The 18,020-nt window shown below is 42.2% G+C and overlaps 1 protein-coding gene across 1 annotated transcript in view; it reads left to right on the top strand.

Annotated features, from left to right (window-relative positions):
* Window positions 1-10,531, top strand: part of HMGA2 (high mobility group AT-hook 2) — a 346,168-nt gene extending 335,637 nt beyond the window's left edge. Inside the window, exon 5 of the mRNA XM_030216334.1 lies at window positions 10,033-10,531. Coding sequence (XP_030072194.1) covers window positions 10,033-10,080 — 48 coding nt within the window. The 3' untranslated portion in view covers window positions 10,081-10,531. The remainder of the gene's footprint in view (window positions 1-10,032) is intronic.
* Window positions 10,532-18,020: the final 7,489 nt, after the last annotated feature.

Below are 18,020 nucleotides of genomic sequence, written 5' to 3'. Positions count from 1 at the left end.
AACACAGATTTTATTTTAAAAGGGTTCCACAAATGATCCAGGAAATTGCAGACTGGTGAGCCAATTATAAAAAAAAACATTTGCAAAGCATATTGAAAAGCATAGATTAATGAGACAAGCCAAAATGGATTTAGTGAAAGGAAATCTTGCCTCACCAATCTACTGCATTTCTTTGAAGGGGTGAACAAACATGTGGGTAAAGGTGAGCCGGTCAATATTGTGTATCTGGATTTTTAAAAGGCATTTGACAAAGTACCTCATGAAAGATTCCAGAGGAAATTGGAGAGTCATGGGATAGGAGTCAGTGTTCTATTGTGGATTAAGAACTGGTTAAAAGATAGAAAACAGAGAGTAGGGTTAAATGGTCAGTATTCTCAATGGAAAAGGGTAGATAGTGGGGTTCCGCAGGGATCTGTGTTGGGACAACTGTTTTTTACAGATGTATCTATGGAAAATCACGCTTTGAAAGCGCAAACCCCTACTACAAAGTCTATACTGGCTACCAATTAATGCAAAGAATAACCTTCAAGTTATGCTCAATCATACACAGAATTATCTACGGCCTTGCACCGGACTACTTGACCGCACTAATTGATCTACCAATAAGAAACTTGATAGAAACTATAAGATCATACCTAACCCTCCACTACCCCAGATGCAAACGCCTGAAATACAAATCGTCATATGCCTCCAGCTTCTCCTTCATAGTCACCCAACTCTGGAACTCATTGCCAAAAGACCTGAAACTCACGAACAACTTCCGGAAAAACCTAAAAACACACCTTTTCATAAAGTTCCTCCCATCTACATCTTCATAACCTCTTAACCACTAAAAATATGCAAAGCAACCTCATAAATGGAAAACTACAATGCATACTGTGAAGATGACGCTTCTGCTCCCACTCTCTAGCAGGCCTCACTGGCCTGTGGCCTCTGAACAGGACTCCAACCGGTCTCTTCCCAGCATCCTGAGCAATCCAACCTCAAGATCCTGCGCCCAGGTCCCTTATCTTTCTCTTAGCACCTCACATGGCTTGGCCCTTCCCCCCACTCCTGGGGACCTGAGGTGCCTAACCGCAGCAGGTCCTCTCTGACCCTCCAACTGCAGCCACCTCCTACCTCCTGGGGCATCCGACCTTACCACGATTCCTCCGAGAAAGGGGTCACCTGACGATTCTTCTCTTAGCACTTCACATGGCCCGGGCCCTTCCCTCTCACTAGGGCGCCCGCTGATACCATGCTCCCCCAGGCTGGCTTCCTGCAGTAGGTCCCTTCTGACCCTCATCCCCTGCAAGTCCCAAAACCTGGTTCTCAATGTCCATCTTTGTTAGATCTTCTCCATCGGTCCTTGACTCAGGCAAGTGCTCTGGCCTTCTCCTCTCCGGCTTCTCCGGGTTCTCAGGCCTCCATCCTTCCTGGCCGTTGGATGGGGTGCAGCCTGCAATCACACAAAAACAAATCCAAGTGTGGCCTGTAAACTTTCATGGCCCCCACACTTGCGCTGCACCTGTGGTCCCCTACAGTCACTCCCAAGCCTCCAGATCTTACGAATCCACCCTCACCTCCCCCCCTAGGTACCCTTTACATGGGGTAGGTGAGCAAAGTGCTTTTGCTAGCGTTGGCCCCCTCGACGGGCTTCTGGAACACAGGCTCTGGAACCTCCAAGGACCCTCCATCTCACGTCGGCCCCTCATCTGGTCTGATCTGGAACCCGACTGCTCCCACATGGAAGTTCAGTGCAGATCCCACCACTGCCACCACTTGTGAAGATGATGCTTCTGCTCCCACTCTCCAGCAGGCCTCACTGGCCTGTGGCCTCTGAACAGGACTCCAACCGGTCTCTTCCCAGCATCCTGAGCAATCCAACCTCAAGATCCTGCGCCCTTTTTCCACTCAGGGTGAGCTGGTTCTCAGTATGCAAATTGTATGCAGATTAGCATGTTACCCTTTCTGGCTCAGGGTGACCTGGTTCTCCAGAGGCAAAAATTAAACAGGTCTCACCAACAGCATATTCCTCAGCCAATTCTTTATTCCAGCCCCTGGGCACACTTCTTCTAGCTTAAATACTTTATACATTCACATATCTTCACACTGAACCTCCCCACACAGATACCTGGGCTCAGTATTAACTTCAATACTTTGGGGACTTCTAACCCCAGGCTTTGCAGCCTGATTCTCAGTACTGGGACACACAGCCCCTCCCCCCTTCTTTGAACACACAGTCCTTCCTTCTTTGGACCCACAGTCCTGGACACACAGTCCTTCCTGCTTTGGACACACAGTCCTGGATACCCAGTCCTTCCTTCTATGGACACGTAGTCCTTTCTTTGAACACACAGTTCCTCTAAGTACTGAGGGTACCCAGTCCAACACTAATGCTTTAGGGACTTCTTACCCCAGCCTGTTTTTCATCCTTGAGCACACAGTCCACCACAAGTCCATAGGGTTCAGCCAGTTCTTTCCAGGGGGATTCTCTTTCTTCAGCTATCAGCTCTCTTTTCTTCCTTTCCCAACTCAGGTGGGGTATAAAGTGGTTAATAGCTAAACAGGACCCAGCCCATAACCGTCTGCACCTGTAGCCATCCCAGGACTCTCCCCGGTCCTAGCAACCTCCACCTATCCCGGCCCCTACTGGCTCCCTCTAGTGGCTCACCCGGACATCCTGGACATTTTTAGGGGAACAGCGCCATCTAGGGGCCTGCCCAGGATAGGACAGCCTCTTACTTATCACAATACCTCAATCCCACAAATACCACCTCTTCCCCCTGTATGATATGTAAACACAGTCTACGCTACTACTGATCATTTGTATTAAGTGATACACATCAACAAACCGAAATTCTGTAATCGTCCCTCTTGTAAGCAGGGGCGTAGCCAGACCTCAACAGGAGGGGGGGCCAGAGCCCGAGGTGGGGGGGCATTGTTTAGCTGCCCGCCGCCCCAATCCCCGCCAGCCAAAGAGTCTTCTTCAGCGCCGGTCGACTCCGGTGCCTTCGTTGTGGGATCATCTGTTTCTGACGCCTTACGTCCTGCAAGGGGCTACATGCACGACAACGACGGCGGGGGGGGTCAAATGTAGAGCGGGCCAGGGCATAATCTATGGGGGCCCATGCCCCCATGGCCCCACGTAGCTACGCCCCTACTTGTAAGCCACATTGAACCTACCAAAGAGTGGGAAAATGTGGGATACAAATGCAATAAATAAATAAATAAATAAACATATTTATAAATGATCTAGATATGGGAATAACTAGTGAGGTAATTAAATTTGCTGACGACCCAAAGTTATTTAAAGTTGCTAAATTGCAAGAGGACCTTACGAGACTGGGAGACTGGGCATCCAAATGACAGATGATGTTTAATGTGAGCGAGTGCAAAGTGATGCATGTGGGAAAGAGAAACCCAAACTATAGTTACATGATGCAAGGTACTGCGTTAGGAGTCACTGACCAGGAAAAGGATCTAGGAGTCATCATTGACAATACTTTGAAACCATCTGCTCAGTGTGCTTCGGCGGCAAAGAAAGCAAATAGAATGTTAGCTATTATTAGGAAAGGAATGGAAAATAAAAACGAGAATGTTATAATGCCTTTGTCTCGCTCCATGGTGCGACCACATCTTGAATACTGTTTGCAGTTCTGGTCGCCGCATCTCAAAAAAGATATAGTGGAATTAGAAAAGGTACAGAGAAGGGCGACGAAAATGATAAAGGGGATAGTACAACTTCCCTATGAGGAAAGGCTGAAACGGCTTGGACGCTTCAGCTTGGAGAAAAGATGGCTGAGGGGAGATAGAGATATAAAATACTGAGTGGAGTGAAACAGGTAGACATGAATCGCATGTTTACTGTTTCCAAAAATACTAGGACTAGGGGGCATGCAATGAAGTTGCAAAGTAGTAAATTTAAAATGAATTGGAGAAAATATTTCTTCACGAAACATATAATTAAATTCTGGAATTTGTTGCCAGAGAGTGTAGTAAAAGCAGTTAGCCTAGTACATAAGTACATAAGTACATAAGTAGTGCCATACTGGGAAAGACCAAAGGTCCATCTAGCCCAGCATCCTGTCACCGACAGTGGCCAATCCAGGTCAAGGGCACCTGGCACGCTTCCCAAACGTAAAAACATTCCAGACAAGTTATACCTAAAAATGCGGAATTTTTCCAAGTCCATTTAATAGCGGTCTATGGACTTGTCCTTTAGGAATCTATCTAACCCCTTTTTGAACTCCGTCAAGCTAACCGCACGTACCACGTTCTCCGGCAACGAATTCCAGAGTCTAATTACCCCTAGCGGGGTTTAAAAAATGTTTGGGTAGCTTCCTAAAAGAAAAATCCATAAGCCATTATTAAAATGGACTTGGGAGAATCCACTGCATATTTCTAGGATAAGCAGCATAAAATGTAGTGAACTGTTTTGGGATCTTGCCAGGTACTTGTGACCTGGATTGGTCACTGTTGGAAACAGGATACTAGGCTTGATGGACCTTCGGTCTGTCTGTTCCAGAATGGCAACACTTATGTACTTATGCTTTTTTAACTGTTATTGCAGCACTGCAGTGTTAGCTTAAGTTAAAAGCCGTAATAAACAACTAACACAGCATAGTAAATAGGCCCCAAAATGTAGTAAGGCATGAAAATAAAATAGAAATAATACTATAGAAAAGATATAAAGAACCAAGAAGTGGAAATACTGATATTCTGAAAACTCAAGCTGGTACTGCATTAAGTTAGGTTTTTGAATTAAAATTTTATAAGTTGAGCTCTCTGTTAAAGGGTACAGAAAATAAATATATTTTTCCATAGTAGAGCTCAATCCATAAGGAAGAAAGTTTAAAGAAAAGCTATGCATCTGTTTGGATTTCCAGAATTTAAATCTGGTGTCTTAAACATGAGTGGGCGGAGAACAAGGTGGCTACTGATCAGGGAGGATATGCCCCCCGCTGCTCCGTATGTGCTCCACTTCCATGGGAAAACATAAAGGGAAATTCAGGGTAGGAACACAGACATACTTGAGTCCTCTCCAATTTCTTTGCCAGATATCGTGGAGGATTTTTGTTGTGTGAGATGGTACGCCAAGAAAATCTCCACTAGCCGCCATTTTAATGTGCATGTGTAGACTGAAAAGTCACTGCTAATCGGAGTCTGCATGAAGCTGCAGCTGAACTAGTATCTGTCACGTGATAAAGAAGAGCACTGTGATTGGCTGTTTTGCAGCATGGATCGTCACTTGATATTATGTGGGGCATAATATTAACCGTTGTGATATTTAAATGGGTTTGACTCTATTTAATTCTAGTGGATATTAAGATATCTGTGAACTAGATTATTGGCTGGCAATAGTCATCAAGTTAAGAGTTTGCTAAGGTGTGCTAAGCCCTAATGTGGATTTAGCATGCCAAAAAACATTTACCGCAGGATGCACTGAAGAGCCTTGCAGTAATTTTTTTTTATTATTATTATTTATTTTAGGCAGTTTACAAATTAAATTCCAAGAATAAATTGATACAGAAAAACTGAATATTTCCAATTCTAATTTCCAAATCACAAAAAGAAAAAGCATATTATATTATATTCTCATCTTTAGTCCACAATTAAGAGGGAAGAAATTCAGAGATTAAGTGGCTAGAAAGGAGAGTTTCAGGATTATTACTAATTAAAGTTATGGAGTAGATGTAACAATTAAATCTAATTAGTGCCAATAATTATTAAAAAGCCAATTATCCGCACTGATAGCTTGTTCAGTTAAATTGCCTGCGCAGATTGGGAGCACCCAATTTTTAGTGACTTTTATAGAATTATGGAGATACCTTTGGCATTTAATGCAAGCAGGCATAAGTGCACACATCTAAATTATAGGCATGTATTTTACCTGTTACATTAATACCATATAAAGGGAAGAAGCTTCTGCTTTACTGCTGATAAGGAGAAGTGCTGCTTCCCTATCTGGAAAGTGCTGAGCTTGTTGAGCTTGATTTTGGCTGTTGGGGAAAGCTGTGCAAAAGTCCCTTTTAGCCCTACCCTGATGCAGCCTGTCGAGGTGAAACATGGCCATGTCAAGTGCTCTGTTTTGAATAAAATTGCACTTTTTCTACATCCACTGGTCTGCTCTGTGCTGTTTTCTGTTGCAACTGTTTGCAGATCTTTGCCTCTCTGTTCTTTCTTGTTATGTTAGTTTGCCTATTATACAAAGATTCATAGCTGTATATAGTGGAGGAGTGGCCAAGTGGTTAGGGTGGTGGACTTTGGTCTTGGGGAACTGAGTTCGATTCCCGGCACAGGCAGCTCCTTGTGACTCTGGGCAAGTCACTTAACCCTCCATTGCCCGCCGCATAGAGCCTGCCATGAGTTGGAAAGTGCGGGGTACAAATGTAACAAAAACAAAACAAGCCATGTTAAGCAGCTAGCGCAGAATTTACTGCACAATAGATGTTGGTGTGGACCCAGCTACCATGCATTAAATCATCCAGCATGGTAAAAATCCAGCAGTAGGTGCTTATGGGTGACTTCTATATATGGCACAAAAAAAGCACTATTCTGTAAGCCACACCCAGGAATCGTGCCTACATTTAGGCACGGCCATCGCACCGACTGAAACGTGCTGGAAATGTATGCACCTACATTAGGCATGTATCCCCCCTCATTCTATAACAATGTGCATAAATTATTATTATTATTATTATTATTATTATTATTTGTTACATTTGTATCCCACATTTTCCCACCTTTTGCAGGCTCAATGTGGCTTACATATAACCGTTAACGCTGTTAGCCGATTACGGTTTGAACAAACACGTAGTATGAATGAATACAAAGTGATATTGTGGTATAATGAGGTATATGTGTGGTAGAAAACAGTTGGGGGGAACTTAGAGAGGGAAAGGGGGAAGAAGAGTCAGGTAATATCCGTTGCAGTCTTTGGTTATGTTGTGTCGCAAGTGGGTCAGTGGGGTATGCTCTTCTGAACAGCTCTGTCTTTAGTGCTTTCTGAAAATTTAGGTGGTCGAGCGTAGTTTTTACTGCTTTTGGCAATGTGTTCCATAGTTGTACGCTTAGGTAGGAAAAGCTGGTTGTATAGGTGGATTTGTATTTGAGTCCTTTGCCGCTTGGGTAGTGGAGGTTTAGATATGATCATGCAGATTTTGTGGTGTTTCTGGTTGGCAGGTTGATGAGGTCTGTCATGTATCCCGGTGCCTCGCCGTAAATAATTTTGTGAACAGTCATGCAGATTTTGAAAGTGATGCGTTCTTTGATTGGTAGCCAGTACAATTTTTTTCTGAGTGGTTTGGCGCTGTCAAAACGTGTTTTTCCAAATATAAGCCTGGCTGCTGTATTTGGGCGGTCTGCAGTTTCTTTATGATTTGATCCTTGCATCCCGCATAGATTCCATTACAGTAATCTGCGTGGCTTAATACCATGGACTGTACCAGGTTATGAAATATTTCCCTCGGGAAGAATGGTTTTACGCATTTGAGTTTCCACATTGAGAAAAACATTTTCTTTATGGTGGATTTTGCTTGGGTCTCTAGTGATAGGTTACGGTCGATTGCACTCTGAGAATTTTCAGGCTGTCTGAGACAGGGAGGGTGTATCCTGGGGTGCCCATGACCTTCCCATTTCTGCTCCCCCTTTTTCAGCTTGTGTGTGAAAATTAAGTGTGGATCCCACACCTAAATTTACAAGCGTATATCCCAATTAAATCTAGTTAGTGCTTATAACTGCTTGTTAAAAAAAAAAAAACAATTATTGGCGCTGATTAGCTCGTTCAAGTAAATTGGGCATGTGCCCAAATTTGTATGTGCTGTTTTTAGCAACTTCTGTAGAATTAGGGGGTTAACACAGACAGGCAGGCTGTCAGCATGACAGGGGAGGAGACAGCGGGCAGGTCAGTGTAGTGCTTTAGCTGTCACTACTGCCAGTAGCACTCCTGCATTTAATGTGCTGAGACCCCCTTTTTGCCGCAGCCGGTAAAAGGCTGTCTTTTTCTTGGGGGGGGGGGGGGGAAGAAATGGTCATGCGATAAGTGAAACACTTACCGTGCAGCTGTTTCAGGGCGGAGACGATAACTGCCAGTTAAGTTCCGGGGCTACAAAAATAGATCATATTTTTGTACCACTGAACTTCTGTGGTAGTTCTGGATTGGCGCACAGTGGGCTTACCGCTGCTTAGTAAAAGGACCCCTAAAAGCAGCTGCGTAGTGCAGCCATTGCCCCATTTGAAAAGAATGAAAGCTGTGGGAGCGCATCCCCCAACCTTCACTTCCCCTGATCACAGACCCTGTTATAGAATTATCCCCTGTGTGTCCACCCTGTGCATTAAATGCAGGGCAGATACTGTGCACTTCCCCTACATTCACCATATAACAGTAGCGTTTCTACGGTGGCTGACACCCGGGGCGGATCGCCGATGCACCCTCCCCTGGCGAAACGACGGCCCCCCCGGGTGCAGCGCGACCCCCCCCCCCCCCTGGTGAAATGACGGACACCCCCCCCCGGGTGCATCTTTACCTGCTGGGGGGGTGCCGCGCGTCTGTCGGCAACGCTCGTTCCCTGCTCCCTCTGCCCCGGAATGGGTTACTTCCTGTTCCGGGGCAGAGGGAGCAGGGAACGAGCATTGCCGACAGACGCGCAGCACCCCCCCCCAGCGGCGAAACGAGAGACACGACCTCCCCACAGTGAAACGACACCCCCCCCCCCCGGGTGCATCGTTACCTGCTGGGGGGGGTGCCGCGCGCCTGTCGGCTTTGCTCATTCCCTGCTCCCTCTGCCCCGGAACAGGAAGTAACCCGTTCCGGGGCAGAGGAAGCAGGGAACGAGCGTTGCCGACAGACGCGCGGCACCCCCCCCCCCAAGCGGCATGCATCCGGGGCGGACCGCCCCCCCCCTTGGTACGCCAATGCCATATAAGCTTTGTACTAACCACGCTTTAAGGTGTGCTACGTGCAAAAAGTTACCACACTTTAAAAGTGCCATGGGTGCCAAACACAATAGAAATTACCCCTCCCTGGACACACTAAAGGAGCTTGCTCAATATTGGGAGTGCTCTGCACCCACAGATCTGGCTCTTATCAAAAGGGCCCCTATGTGTGTCTCTAAAATTGCCTCGCAAAGATGCAGATGACATGGCTATAATGTAGCTGTATACATTTTCACCAGCTTGAGAGGTAGTGTAAATGTACGTGCAAACAGTATGTGGAAACAAAGAATGCATGTGAATCCGCAACTCTCTCCATGCTTCACCCAAAGTCCGTCCCTGAATATACCTCCATCCAAGTCTCATACAAGGTCTTGTCACCACATGTACTTGTATGCTGGGGGCATAAATTTTTAAGTGGCACTTTGTGTTTATACTGGCATATATATCTCTAAAGACTTTGTTGTTTGGAAAAGCTTACCCCAAGGACTCAACATGTGTCTCCACTACTTGATTCATAACAATATAATGACAATTTTGGGCACATCCACCCTTCCCTTCTCTTCCCTGATTTCCCTGTTCCTTTTGTTTCTTCCCCATCCTCTCCTTTATTTCTTATGTAGGTTTCATGATATATTCGCTTAATTCACTGCATTGGCGTCCGCCTTTGCATTGTGATGTAAGCCACATTGGGCCTGACACAGTTGGGAAAATGTGGGGTATAAATGAGATAATAAATAAATAAAAGCCATTATAAATTACCTTTAGGAAACAGACATTTATTTAAATGATATTTGTCATAAATCTTTGTTTTTAATTTTATTTTCCTTTTTTTCTTTTTTTTGTTAAACCGCTTTGAACCTCTATTTAGAGGGAGTTAGTGGTATACAAGAAATATATCACATCACTCCCTTAAATGGCCTGATGCTATCCATATAATGTTTGAGATTTTAGAGATTGAGAAACTGTACATTGGCTACCTGGAGGCCAAAGCAGCCCATTTATATTTGATTTATTGGTATAAGTTGTGTTGTTTTTTATTGTGATGTTATACACTACTTTGGGCTTGTTTTGGGAAGTAGCATAAGCATAAAAAAATAAAAATCTTTGTGTTTTCAGGAAAAAACTGAAAAGACATCATCACAAGAATCTGCGGAGGAAGATTAAAAGACCACAACATTAAATTTCTACCTCATCCAGCAGTTGGGTCTTTTGAAGGGAGAAGACACTGCCTTTACCACTTGTTTTCTATTACCATGGTCTTTCCACTCTTGCATGGGGAAATCATATAATCTTAAAAAGGACTTTTATTATTCACCTTCCTTGATATCCCTTCACAGTCCCAGGTTTCATGAAAACTGCTGTAACACAGAGGGGCACAGATTGACGATGCAATTTGTAATATTTTCTTCTTCTTTACCCACTAAATAGTCTGTTGAGCTGCTAAGGAAGGGTGAATGGGTCAGAAAAGTTTGAAAACAGATTTAGTAAAATCAAGAAAAATTGTAATACATTGGGTTATTTATAATGGGCATTCAACCAGGAGCGCCTTTATGTGTGACACCAGGCCTTCAATGATACTAACCCACTCCCTTACTTAGTAAACTCTCCATTTAGAACACCAAAGATAAGGGATAGACACTACTTTCTCTTTTAACTTTTTTTTTTTTTTTTTACACTTGATAATTTTCACTGACTGGTATTTCAGGAAGAATATAGGGTTGATTTATCATTTAATTCAACTAATAATGAATAACATGACAGAAAAATCTTTTCATTTTGCAAAATGGAAGAAAGACAAGATCTATGTTTATAGTTTTTAAAATATATTTGACATAATGCACAGAACTCATGGAACACACCTTAAGGATAGCAATGTGGGTAGAATTAGCTTTCTGCAGAGCCAGGCCATTGTTTAGCAATACTAAAGAAAACCATCAAAGCTTAAAAGACCTTTTCTAGGAAAAGTGGGTTTTCTTGTGAGAGGGAGGGGAGGCAGTTATTTTAATTTTTGTTTTGTTTTTTAAAGGTACCTCTGATTAATACTAAATTAGGAACATTTCTAATCCCTGAAAAGATTAAAGTATTTTCTGTGCCTGCAGATAATTTTGCCTTTGCAAATTCCAAAGGGAACGAACTTCTTCATTATTTAGCAACTTTGGATGTAAGAAGCTATAACGTACCTCAGTCCCAAGTGAGCTTATATCTTACATCAAGCAGTAACTGTACTTAGAGCAAGGGATGGCTTTTGGGGTGGTTCTGCTCAAGCAGCAATCCTTCATCTTTTCACTCAAAGCAGCACTTTTATGAAAAAAATGCAATATATATAACCCCACTATTCATGACTACCTCTGATTTTCCAATTAGCTCTGCAACCTGAAAAATACATGCTGCTATTCATAAACAATGCAGGAAACTGGTATTGGGCGGTTGATCACTGATTATCTATATCTTTCCCTTATATCTATTTCAACACTTAATTACAGTTAAAGCAATATCTTAGTATGTCAACCTAACTGTAATTTTTTTTCATTTTAAAATGTGCTTAATCTCATTTTTTTGCTAGATGTCTGTTTAATGTACTTTTTAACTTGAATATATTTTTGTACTGAATCGCTCATAGGTTTGTAAGGAAAATTATCTTCTATGACACTACATGACATAGAAAACTTTTTAACTGTAACATTTAAATATTAATGTCCAAATTTGTACCTCAAGCAAATTGTTTAAAACAATGGACTAATCAATTGACAAAGACCTACCTCCAGACTTTCAATGACATGAACTTGTTACTCTCAGCATTAGCTTTGAGATGTTTGAAATAGTTAGGACTGCAACTAATCCCTAATCAAAGTATTTTTGTAAAAGAACTTTTGAAATGAGTTCATTTTTCTTAATAAGAAACCTTCAAAGAAACTTGAAGTTTTGTAGGTGGGAAGCAGCAAGCTCAGCTTTTGCATAATGCAATCATAAATATATTTTTAAATTAGTAAATTGTAAAAAAAATACTTGATAAGTATGTTCATGTATTTTACACAAATGTGATTTTTTTTTGTAATATGTTTCAACCAGATTTATTTTAAATGCTTCTTGTGTAGAGTTTTTATTCTTCTTGCTCCTAGTCAGTATGTCTACTTATTAATATTGTATTATTAACTGGGCCAGGGATAGTTCCTCAGGAAGTCTTGTGTCCTCTTGGCTTTACTATTGAGTCAAATGCTACTAAAGAGAACTTTTTATGGTCATCTTTAATGAGATGCTTTTTTAAAAGAAGCAATATACCTCCTAAGAAGCCTGCAAGGTGATCACGGTTGTGCACCACTGAAAGAGTTGATCTGGGTTTTAAAACTGGATGGATTAGCATTAAATGTTGGACAGACATATTGGTTTGTTCTGTTTCATTGTCAAGTTCAGCAAAAGTCATTAGGAGTTTGGCTTTTTTTTTTTTTCTTAAAATTTTAACCTTACTATTGATGATGGAACAGAAGTAATTGCTATATGTTGGTCAGACTTCAAGCTCTGAGGGACTTACAACTCTGATGAAGTTAATCTTGTATTTTCTCTGTATTGTAGTACAATCAAAAACACATTGCTACCTCTTAGGGCCTACTATACCTCATTTTTCAGACTGAAAAACGGCTGGTGGCCACTAAAACAGACAGAACATCATAAAATTTTATATATATATAGTTTATTTTTGTGGGAGATAAATTTTATAAGACTGTTCTTTGCTGTCAGTGGTCACAGCTGTCTACGACTGGACATTATTTTACTTTTCTTCCATTTCTGCAGCATATAAATATCTGCAGGAGAAAAGTATCAAGATGCCTAACTACAGTTTGTTCCTGTTCTTTGAGTGTCTTCTAACTGTATTACCTTGTGCTTCATTTAGAGTCGCTGTCTATGATTGTACTTTGAATTGCTTGCTTGTTGAAAATGTTCCTTTAATGGATTATCACATTCTGTTCACCACAATAAACATAATAGCCTCTGTGATCCTAAGTGCTGTTCGTTCGTTTGTTTCCTTTTCCCATTTTTCAGCTTCAGTCCTCAACCTTAAGAACGTGACAAGTATTTCCGTACTGGGACAGACTGATGGTCCATCAAGCCCAGCATCCTGTTTCCTCAACAATAGCCAATCCAAATTACAAGTACCTCGCAAGATCCCAAAACAGTACAATACATTTTTTGCTGCTTATCCTAGAAATAAGCAGTGGATTTTCCCCAAGTCCATTTTAATAATGGCTTATGGACTTTTCTTTTAGGAAGCTATCTTAACCCTTTAGTGTCCAATGTTCCCATAATAAGCCATATAGGAACAGATTGATACTAACCTTTTATAAACCCCACTAAGCTAACTGCTTTTACCACATTCTCTGGTAACAAATTCCAGAGTTTAATTATACGTTGAGTGAAGAAATATTTTCTCTGATTCCAATTTATTACTTTGTAGCTTCATTGCATGCCCCCTAGCCTTGTATTTTTGGAAAGAGTAAACAAGCGATTCACTTCTACACGTCCCACTCCACTCATTATTTTATAGACCTCTATCATATCTCCCCTTAGCCATCTTTTCTCCAGCCTTCTGACCCTCATGCCCCCAATATGGCATTCCCAGACAACGGCAGTGACCCTTGCCGGTTCTAAGGTCTGCAGGATCACCTTCTTGTAGGTACACCTTCGGTACCACTCTTTTGGGGCTTGTTTACCAAAGGGCTCTAAGCATTAGCACATGAATTTGCACTTCTTAGTGCATGGGTGCAGTAGCCACTATAACACTAGTTTTACAGTTAATATATGCTAACTGCATAGAGTGTTATGAGGCATAGAGTGCTCATTGCAAGTATGTGCAATTAGAAGAGGTGAGTTCATCGGTGTTATTATCCACTACCTTTGCCACTCGATAAAGTAACTGTATGGAGATATGCTGGGAAAACCCAACTGTCAGTATATAGGGTTTGCATTTTAGTACACAGGCTGTCTTGTGTAATAGGGGATGCTACAGCAATGGCATTCATCATCCATCTCCCCAGGATGTGTAGAGTTGCATTGTCCCAAACAGATGGAAGACTCTTTGCATGATCCCATATGCTATAGTGCACAGCATTATAATTTGATCCATGAATGTGAGCCTCATTGTTCTATTCTTAACTCTGTTTTGAATGAACTCCTAATTTACCTGTTTAGTTTAATTCATAATGCTCATAACCCGTTTCATAATATTTAGTGTTTATAACCATATAGCGATAAGACATGAATATAACACGGAGGTATTCACTGACAGTCCTCAGGAACTTCTAACAGGTCAGGTTTTCAGGATTGGCATATTGCTGCACACCAACCCTTTAGTAAAAGGGCACCTAAGTTAAGTGCGAGATCCGCACGTAAATGCTATTCTTTAAAGGGTGCGCTCTCTTTACAAATAGCACTTAGGGCTGGATTCTATATATAGTGACTAAAATCTAGACGTGTCTGATTCACTCGCCTAACAGTATTCTATAAACCGTGTTTACATTCAGGCACGGTTTACAGAATAGCACATAGGCTAAGTGGACACGCTTAGATATAGGCACTGCTATTTATGCCAGTGAGAAGCTGGTGTAAATGCCTGCACCTAAATCTAGACACACTTCTGAATTCTATAACCACACACGTAAATGTGATTGATGGCCCTGACACACCCACACTCCTCCCATGACTGCGCCCCCTTTTTGGCTGCACATGTGGAAAATTATTCTCGATGGGGTCCCTCAGGGGTCTGTGCTGGGACCGCTGCCTTTTAACATATTTATAAATGACCTTGAGATGGGAGTAACTAGTGCGGTAATTAAATTTGCAGATGACACAAAGTTATCCAGGGTCGTCTCGTCGCAGGAGGAGTGTGAAAGATTGCAAGAAGACCTCATGAGACTAGGGGATTGGGCGTCCAAATGGCAGATGAAGTTTAACGTTGACAAGTGCAAAGTGATGCATGTGGGAAGGAGGAACCCTAATTACAGCTATGTCATGCAAGGTTCCACTTTAGGAGTTACGGACCAAGAAAGGGATCTGGGAGTCATCGTGGATAGGACATTGAAATCTTCAGCTCAATGTGCTGCGGCGGCTAAGAAGGCGAACAGAATGTTGAGTAGTATTAGATAAGGGATGGAAAACAAGCATGAGGATGTTATAATGCCGTTATATCGCTCCATGGTGCGACCGAACCTGGAGTATTGTGTTCAGTTCTGGTCGCCTCATCTCAAAAAAGATATAAAGGAATTGGTGAAGGTGCAGAGAAGGGCGACAAAAATGATAAAAGGGATGGGACAACTACCCTATGAAGAGAGGTTAAGACAGCTAGGACTTTAGCCTGGAGAAAAGGCGGCTGAGGGGCGATATGATAGAGGTCTACAAAATAATGAGTGGGGTAGAGCGGACAGATGTGAAGCGTTTGTTTACACTTTCTAACAATAATAGAACCAGGGGACACAAGATGAAATTAGAATGTGGTAGGTTTAAAACAAATCTGAGAGAGATTTTCTTTACTCAGCGCGTAGTTAGACTCTGGAACTCATTGCAGGAGAATGTAGTGACGGCAGCTGGCCTTGCTGAGTTTAAAGGGGGTCTGGACAAATTCCTGAAGGAAAAGTCCATTGATCATTATTACATTTTGGGTTTTTGCCAGGTTCTTGGGGCCTGGATTTGCCGCTGTCGGAGACAGAGTGCTGGGCTTGATGGACCTTTGGTCTTTTCCCAGCGTGGCAGTGTTTATGTATGTACTTATGCCTAAAAAGAAGTGCATGTAAATTCCAGTTATGCCCAATTAGTGTTGATGGTCATTATCAACCAATTTTCAAGATTAATTAGCTCATTACTTAATTTAGTAGCGTGCATAAATTGGCTGCATGCATAAATTTATGCATCCTACTCAGCGTGCCATATATAGAATCTGGGAGTTAGCGCCAGTTTTTTCTGGTTCTTAATTCTAAGCACCATTTATAGAATCTGGCCCTACATGTATTTTGATTCCGCCAGATAAGGTGGAATACCCTGTAATACCCTTAACACCTAATTCACTGAAAAATGAAGGTCCATATTGGAATTTATAAACACCTCAAAATGGAAGCACAATGGGGAGGGGGGACTACTAAGCTGCAGTAAAATGACATTTTATAATAGCTTAGTTTACGGTAGGAGTCACTAACCTGTGGTAATTCAGAACCTGTGGTAAATGAATAATGCAGTTTGTGAGCAACCTTGCAAGCTGTGTTATTCAGCTTCCCAAATTCATGGAGCTGTTAACACATGGCCCATGCTCTCAAGGAGCCTTCTTAAAGGGGCCAGAGCTTGGAATTTATGCACAAAATGTTAAGAATTTGCTTAGCGAGTACTGTGCATAAATCGTAATTAATGCCAATTAGTGCTGATGCTTATTAACATCCAATTAACAGCGCTGATTAGCTAGTTAACCAATTAAGTTATGTGCACTACATAAGTATGGCCATACTGGGACAAACCGAAGGTCCATCAAGCCCAGCATCCTGTTTCCAACAGTGGCCAATCCAGGTCACAAGTACCTGGCAAGATCCCAAAACAGTATAATATATTTTGTGCTGCTTATTCTATAAATATTCAAAAAATAAGAAAAAATGGCAACGCTCTACCTTATAAATCTTGTAGAAATACACAACTATTGAAAAGCAAAGCAATTTACTTCAACAGTAATAGATTGTTTGTTGGGGGCGTCTCATACCGTCACATAGGCACTCTGTGTCATGCTTATTTCAAGCTTGTACAATTGTGACTCTGTATAATCATAGACTGCCTCCAGCCTCCAGTAGTGCACACTATTTGCTTATGGTGAATCATCTATTCCTATATTTAAATACCAGTGTGCTCACATCAGTTCATTTTTTAAAAAAAATTTTTTCGTGCACTACTGCTGAAATTTTAAGACATAGAAAAGTTATGCCGCTGTGGCACTGTTGCACTAAACTTGATTATGGTGCAAAAAATCAACTTATCTTAATATTACTGGAAGCTGCAAGCCATATTTTGATAATTTTGAGCCTTTCGCGCTTCCAGGATTCCACTTGTCAAACTTTGATTAAGTCTCCAGTATCTTTGCCAGCCTGACAGGAGCCTGTTTCACGGTCTACTACTTTATCAAGGGCATGTATCTGTTAAAACACGGAGAACATAAACTTAACTCTTACATACTCTTTATTTTTGCATACCTTATTCATAAATGGCGTCTGGTCTCACTTTAACAGCAACCGGTACCGGCAAGGAGCCGAAAAAAATGGCATTGGCGTTCTTATTTTAAGACCTAAAAACCCCGCCTCTTACACATTACATCATAGTCAGCTGTTCTGATTATAGAAAACAATTCCATTGGAGATACGTATTAAGACCATTAGGCTCTAACGTATTAAGGCGATAAATCCACTGGGTTTCTTTTTGTAATAACAACCTGTCAATATTGCCACCACGAGCGTTTCGAATAGTGCAGTCGATAACCATGCATCTTAAGGACTCGCTTGAATGTTGTTTTTTAATGCAATGTTATACAAGCGGAGCTCCACTACTATTTGCAGCTATTCGAGATCTGTGCTTGACCATTCTGGCGTTTAAAGATCTGCTGGATTTGCCAATGTACACCTTGCTGCAGGGACATAAAATATCTCTCTATATAAAACGCACCTCCAACGTTCTATGAAGCCTCTTTTAGCCAAAAGTGAAGGGGGTGAGATCGCATTGTGTCTGCCCCGCCCACGCGTCAAACGTGATGACGTCGAGGGCGGAGCAATGACACTCAACCAATCGCATCGCTCGGCAGCGAAGCGTCAGGGAAGGAGGCGGCGCTCTCGACGTCTAGCCTTCCCTTCGCTGTGTTCCGCCTTCTTCTGACGTCAAGGATGACGTCAAAAGAAGGGAACACAGCGAAGGGAAACCTAGACGTCGGGAGCGCCGCCTCCTTCCCTGACGCTTCGCTGCCGGAACCGCCACGGAGGTACATTTTAAAAGAAGAAAAAAAAAAAACCGATGCGTGGATGCGAAGGAGGGGAGAAGAAGAGGGCGGGCCAGGCTGGGACATGGGAGAGAGAGGAGCATGGATGCGAGGGGGG

This window comes from Microcaecilia unicolor, chromosome 10 (assembly GCF_901765095.1).
Source record: "Microcaecilia unicolor chromosome 10, aMicUni1.1, whole genome shotgun sequence".
NCBI classification, from domain to species: domain Eukaryota; kingdom Metazoa; phylum Chordata; class Amphibia; order Gymnophiona; family Siphonopidae; genus Microcaecilia; species Microcaecilia unicolor.
The sequence above is the reverse complement of the archived record's forward strand: the minus strand, read 5'-3'. Positions and strand labels throughout refer to the sequence as shown.